General features: G+C 37.0%; 1 protein-coding gene across 2 annotated transcripts in view; it reads left to right on the top strand.

The window, feature by feature from the left end:
• LOC135220498 (synaptogenesis protein syg-2-like) overlaps window positions 1-7,500 on the top strand; it is a 104,867-nt gene that overhangs the window by 78,804 nt on the left and 18,563 nt on the right. For both annotated transcript variants that reach the window (XM_064257639.1, XM_064257638.1), the window contains exons 2-6: window positions 2,120-2,252; window positions 4,514-4,719; window positions 5,412-5,528; window positions 6,321-6,524; window positions 7,128-7,279. In XM_064257639.1, the coding sequence (XP_064113709.1) occupies window positions 2,120-2,252; window positions 4,514-4,719; window positions 5,412-5,528; window positions 6,321-6,524; window positions 7,128-7,279 (812 nt within the window). The remainder of the gene's footprint in view (window positions 1-2,119; window positions 2,253-4,513; window positions 4,720-5,411; window positions 5,529-6,320; window positions 6,525-7,127; window positions 7,280-7,500) is intronic.

The raw sequence follows: 7,500 nt of genomic DNA, 5'->3' as shown, positions 1-7,500 counted from the left end.
CTCTCTCCTTTCCATGTAAAGATTCACCTCCAATCAGATACACCTCTCTCTCTCTCTCAGGCTTGTACATTTATAAACAGCATCTCATCTCACCCTTGCAATTGTCACAACGAACATCAGACGAAATATCAGTTAAGGCGTCGAGTATGAATGCTGTTCTGTTCCAAGAATAGACAAATTCGTTCAACCTTCAGGAGGAACTCGTCCCCAGGGGAGGGGGGTGGGGGGACCCGGGGGGGGGGGGGGGGGGGGGGTTGAGGGGGAGGATGTCTCTGCTTATCTGGCATATCAACAGCGGCTTCCTTCTTCTAATTCACAAGTGTGTTTCCACTTACGCCCATCCACTCTGCTTGTTATCATTGCAAACAAACGCGTCTCCTCCGAGATGGCTTCTTTTGGGTAACTACGGATTAGTTGCGATGCTGTTGAAGAAGATACTACTACAGGGTTTCGCGTCGCTTTCAAATGACTACAGACATCAAATCGAGTCAAAACCTTCAATAATCTTTGTATGGACAAGTATTTCACGCGTTTCCTTACTTACTGGTTAGAACTCTGTAAAGAAACGTCATTAGTGCAAACGAAGAGAGAACTTTCAATAAAGAGCCGTTCGACATTATAAAATGTAATGTTCACACTTTATTTTCACTAATGACGTTTGTTTGCATAGTTTTAATTATTAAGGAAAAACCTGAAATATTTTTTTATATATGAAGATTATCGAAGATTTTAACCCGTTTTCACTTTTTCAGTCAAGGAAATATTTGGAGAAACGGTAAATGATATATACAAATCATCACATGATTGCAGTAATTCGTAAAGAAGCCACCTATTTTTGCTCCAGGGAAATAACTCAACACCTATAAGGTAAAACCTAAACGAGTAAACAAGCAAAATTAGAAGAGGAGATAAAATATTCACTTGAAGCCTTGTTATCTTTGCTGGTCTCATTATTTTCGAAACGTCTGTGTTGCATAAAATGTGCTCATATCATGATTGCTCCCAGTGACTCATTGTGTTACTTAGAAGAGAAGAAGAAGACTATTTTCTAGTCTTCTTGGAATGGTGTTTGTCTACATGCCTTCATTGTCATTTTGATATGGAAAAGGCTGTTACAATGTTATGAAACGAATATGGAAATCTTCATTTAATGAAGCGCACACACATACTTACGTATTTATATATGTGTGTGTATGTTGTATATACATTATACATTTACATATTATATGTACATATAGGTATATATTGTTAATGACTATATAATATATATATATATATATATATATATATATATATATATATATATTCTATATATATAGTATATATAGCTATTTGTATGTTTTCCGGAAGAGGTACTCTCTCTCTCTCATATATATATATATATAATATTATATATATGTAGTATTGATATATACATTATGCATGTACATATTATATGTACATATAGGTTATATTGTTAAGACTAGATATATATATATATATATATATATATTATTATATATATAATATATATATATATATATATAGTATACTAGCTATTTGTATGTTTTCCTGGAAGAGGTAATCTCTCTCTCTCATATATAATATCATATATATATATATATATATATATATATATATATATATATATATATATATATATATATATATATATATATATATATATTATATGAGAGAGAGAGAGAGATTGAGAGAGACATTACAAATAGCTATATACTATATATATATATATATATATAATATATATATATATACATATATATATATATATATATATAGTATATATATAATGTATATATATATATATATATATATATATATATATCTATTTGTATTTGCTGTATATTTTTCCTAGAAGAGACAATCTACGAACCTCCCCTTGACAAGAATACGAAAAAAAATACTCATCTTAAAGCCTGTATAGTATACATACATATATTACGATCCGGATCATTCAAGCTTTGTCAACTGACCAATCTCTTAATCTACTTTAAGCTGTGAGATTTAAAATTCGTTTTATTTATAATCTATTCTATTTCTCGTCGTCCCTCCTGACGTTATTCCTTTTCTATTCTTTTTCTCGTCACTGACGTATTCCTGTTCTATTTTTTTCTCTCAGGTCCTTTGGATGAAGTCGTGGGCGTGGTGGGTGAACAAACGCTCCTTCCATGTGATATAGATCCGCCCATCTCTAACGATTCCACGCATCTCGTTCTCTTTTACCGCAGCCCGGGCGGTACGCCCATCTACAGGTGAGATTTGACATAAAGTATGTATATATATATATATATATATATATATATTATATATATATATATATATATAATATTATATCTGTGTGTGTGTGTGTGTGCTATTGAAGTTTCTGCTGTTTCAGGGCCATTGGTCTCTGCGGAGTGACTCTCTTATAGACAGATGTTGATCAATAGCATGTCAAAGAAATGCATTTTTTCTTTAAATTCTGTCTTTGTATTTTCATTGTTTATTGCATTTCTATTTTTTTTACCTTGACTCTTTTTGTTCGGTTAAACGCTCATATGAGTTGTTCGAAGAGAACTTTGCTGAGAAAGACGAATGACTGTTTAAGTGCTGCATCACCATTCAGCTGGGCTTTCAATCCATCTTCTTTGTTAAAAGTACCTCACCCAAGTTATTATACCCGTTTGATGAAATATGCGGTTGATTTTCGTCTGTGGACAATGGAGCAATTGAAAATTCCCGTGCGAGTCAACATGAGGTCAACAAGCATTCTGAGATGCAATCAAAACAAACACTCCAGACAATCCGAGGAGTAACCGTTTTCTATATCAGTTTTCGGCAGTGAAGCAAATCAATGGTGTTGGGCAACAGGCGGGACCGTTTTCTGTGGTAAAGAGTTTGTCAGGAAGGGAAAGCTATGCAGTAAAGCAATCGCGTTCTCCGATATTTTACCAGGACTATTTCTGTAATCGATTGCTTCGATTGAGTTTTAACGTTTCAATATCATCACGAAGTATTGTTCCTCGTCATCAATTCAATTTTGTATAACGAAGTGAAAGCTGACACTTTCGAACGATGCGATTCCGTTCTCTGTAAACGGCCGCGACTGTGAAGAAAAATATAATGCAATAAAATTTGACGCTTTTCAACAGTGTGGAGGACGGGGGAGGGGAAATGCCCGTTTTCTACCAGTGATAAAGGATGGCAGGGGAAATGTCGAAATGAAAGTTGACGCTTTTGGACAATTAGTGGAACGTCATTGAATAAATGGCTGCAACTGGAATGAAAAATAATGCAACGAACATCAACGCTTTGGGAAAACCAGCAGGAATCATTTCAGTAACTGTACGTTATCAGCAGGAAAGCATTGATAATAATACAGTAAAATCGGATGTAGACTTTTTCGAAAAACAAAAGCCGTTTACTACAACAGATTACGAAGGGGACTGAGAATAATGTAACGAAAATTTGATGCCTGTAAACAAATGGAAGGCATACTTTTTCTTATCTGATTCCAGAGCCTGGATTGCTGGGAGGAGCCGTTTCCTCTAATAATCGACCGAAACTGGGATGGAAAAAACAAATGCCATGGAAAATGGAGGTTTTGTGGGCATCCGGAGGGACGGTTTACTCCTAAAGGACTCCAACCGGGAAGGAAAGATGGAAGTTAGCTCGTGCTAATGAAATTCCAATTGCATGACATTTGATGGGTATTTTACCCCAAAAACTAATTTTCTGACTCAATGGGCTGTATGGAATGTAGGGGTGTTACCCTTCGGTATACCCGGGAAACAACCGACTGCTACATTTGACACAATATAATCTCATAGAGGATTCGACACGGAAGTCAAAATTTTTATGGTCTGCTGTATATAATTATTTTCTGCAATGATGAAGTATAAGCAGATTCTATTACTTTCAAAGATAAATTCTAAATTTCATAGTCTTCCAGAGGACTTAGCTGTTATCACTGACAAGGAAATCTGTACTTAAAAGAAAAAATGAATTTAATCATGAACAAAAGTCTTCAACTGTATTCCATTTTCCATTATTTCCTCTTTTTGTTCTTCAGTTTGCCTGCCTCAATCTGGTACTAAGGCAACTAGTTCGACTTCATTTTAAGAGTTGAAGAATGAGAAATTTTTATTTTATCTTATATATATAATATATATATATATATATATATATATATATATATATATATATTATACATTATTCTATTTGTTCTAGTTCCCCGTTGGACGAGTAGTTTCCGCATTCAGCTACCAATCTGGTGGTCCGAGGTTCCATTCTCGGCTCGGCCAACGGGGAATCAGAGGAACTTATTTCTGGTGATAGAAATTCATTTCTCAATGTAATGTGGTTCGGATCCCACAATAAGCTGTAGGTCCCGTTGCTAGGTGACCAACTGGTTCCTAGCCACGTAAAAATATCTAATCCTTCGGACTAGCCCTAGGAGAAGAGCTGTTAATCAACTCAGTGGTCCGGTAAAACTAAGATATATATTTACTTAACTTTTCTCTTCATTCTTCAGTCTCGATGCTCGAAGCGTTAGCCTGGACGCCGCTCGGCACTGGGCCGAGACAGAGATCGGAGACAGAGCTTACATGACCCTCGGGAAGGGCCCCAAAGGACTGATTCTGGAGAAACTAACCCTAGCGGACGAGGGCGAGTATAGATGTCGAGTGGACTTCCTCGAGTCTCCCACGAGAAATTCTAGAGTCAGGTTAAAAATCATCGGTGAGTTTTTGCCTTGAATGAGCGACTTTTATAGCGTAGGATGTACACCTTTCTATCCCTCCTTTTCATCAGTGTCCTTAAGTGCTTTATTTGCGTAAGGGGGGATTTGGTATGATGGTATCTTTGCCTGCGATGCCCAGTTAGAAGTTGTACATGACTTAGGGATTCTTTTCTTTGTCACCAAATTGTTGTCCTGTATTGATGCTCTCAATATTTCCTGATAAGCCTTTATATGTTGAATTCGCTTATTATTTAGCCTCTTTGGCCCAATTTTTCCCCCCCATTTACCAAATGGAAGGGGGGGGGGGGGAAAATTAGTTGAACCAAAAAATTTTTTTTATAAGGAAAAAGGGTTTTTTTTTTTTTTTCAAGGGGGGGGCTTTGGGCGGCCCAAGAACTTTCTAAACATTATTTTAGGCACATTAGATTCATAGTTTCATCACAATGCCTTCTATGAAGATACTTCGTTATTTTTCTCTGCAATGAGAAGAAGTGCAATCATGAGTTTACAGATTAAAAGCAGAAGAAACAAATAAAACATTTTTGGTCAAGCTACCCTTATCCAGACTACACTAATTAACCTGCATAGTGGCCAACAAATTGTTCCCACAGTTTCGTGGATTGAATGACTCCGATTAATGTTTTCATTTTCTTTGTCTTACTAACGTTGTGTTGTTTTATTTCCTACGCAGTTCCGCCAACCAGCCTGAGGATCAGCAGTGACCTCGAGAGTGACCTCTCCGTCAGCGGGATGGTGGGGCCTTATGCCGAAGGGACGCGCCTCAGCCTTTCTTGCCACGTCATGGGAGGTGAGAGGATGATTTTGCAATCATGTCAATTTTTTTTTATTAAACCTGGCACAGTTATGGGAGCGTTTGTAATGCCAAGGACTCCTATGTTATTGAAAAGCACCAATTAAATATCTTTTTTCCTCGAGTAATACATCAATTAATGCTTTCCTAATAGGCAAGGGAATTATTCCCGTTATGGAGAGACTCTTATTTATCATTACACGTATCAATAACTTTCCTATTCTGTCTCTGCTTTATTATGAACGTGCAGTTCCAAGGATGTGTTTTTCGTTTGACTACTGTGTGTTTGTTTGTTTTTGTTCTTCCTATAATAGTAACTCCAAGCGTGCTACGACGTTATGGTACATAGTCAAATATATAGTCGAATTTTTAGAAATTAGAATTGGAATACTTTCATCACAACCCCAAGATACAATATCCCTTTAAAAAAAATAGATGCATTACGTTTAGATTTTTTTTAAATGGACATTCTCATTTTTTTTCTCTTCTGCCGCAATTACTAAAATAACAGCAATTGATCTTCTATATACATGTACAATCCGGGAAACGTTTTTGATATTATCACGCAGTTTCAATGTATAAATTCAAAGATCAACTTTATCCTTCACTATTAACTTTCATTGACGGCTAGCGTCCAATTTCCTTGATTTCACACCTCTATTTTATACGTCAAGGGACAACGCGATCAGATAAGGCTGGACTTTTTATAAAGCGTAATGCAACAGCGGATGCTTTTATGCACTAATAAAGCAACACTTAAAACAATCTCCTCATCTCTCTTCTACTCAGGGAGTCCGAGACCAGAAGTCACTTGGTGGCACGAGGGATCCCTGCTTGATGACATCAGCGAAGTCAAAACGGGACAGCTGACTAGGAATGCTTTGGTTTTCCATTCTCTGAACAAACAGGACTTGTACAAGACTTTGACGTGTCAGGCATCGAACTCGGACCTTGTCGCTCCAATATCAGCCCGTGTCACCATAGATATGGCGTGTAAGAGTCTTTGTCCTTTCTATATATATATTTTTCTTTTTTTTTTCAAAATCAAGGTTTACCTCTTAATATCTCGAAATATACCTTCTTTTATCTGAGTTGATCTTACTGGTTAATTCATGCAATATTGTACACTTTAAAATCTTATTTATCACTCCATCGATTTTTCAGTTGTAGTGACTTTGTTCACAATATTGAGGGTCTCCAGGGGCTGATTAGAAAAAAAAAATGTGAGAAAACGCGCTTGTAAATTGGCATTTTCAAACGCGCATATCACCACCCTTGTTAGATAATAGGGTTTTCGACGACTTTGGAGTCTACATATGCAAGTACGCTTTTCCATGGGTAAATTATGACATTTTTAGAAGACTTTGGAGCAAAAAGAAAAAAAAAATGCGACTTGGAGCTCTGGGGACCCGTAATATTTTGAAAACGTACTTAGCTTTGAATGTAAAGGTGTACATGAAATATTTAGATTGCATTCTTCCATCAGAGTAAATTATATTGTCCATCATCATATGGAACTAATGTCGTTTATATAAAGAGACATTTAAGTCAGTTTAAATTGATTATTTCAACCATTCCTCTCCCACGAATCGACAGTTCCACCGCAGTGGGTTCGAGTTGACGATGGCTACGGCCATGTCACAATGGCAGAGGGCATAACCCGACGATTAACGTGCGTAGCCCACGGCTCCAGGCCTCCAGCGACTATTACCTGGTGGAGAGGTGCAGATCCACTGCTGGGACATCAGGTAAGTAATATGTCCGCCTTAGCGCCGCCTTCCAGAGACTGTATCAGACAACCATCGGTTGAAGATGAGACGTTCAGCCACACTTAAAATAACAATAATATCGACCAGGGGAAGGAACACCATGCAGCAGCATCATGACAGCCCACAAGACGTTCCAGCAGAAGAGCAAACAGGAATTCGAACGTCAACAACGGAATTACCTAGCTGGACTGTTGAGCGCT

The sequence above is a fragment of the Macrobrachium nipponense genome, chromosome 2 (genome assembly GCF_015104395.2).
Source record: "Macrobrachium nipponense isolate FS-2020 chromosome 2, ASM1510439v2, whole genome shotgun sequence".
NCBI classification, from domain to species: domain Eukaryota; kingdom Metazoa; phylum Arthropoda; class Malacostraca; order Decapoda; family Palaemonidae; genus Macrobrachium; species Macrobrachium nipponense.
This window is presented reverse-complemented; position numbering and strand designations above follow the sequence as displayed.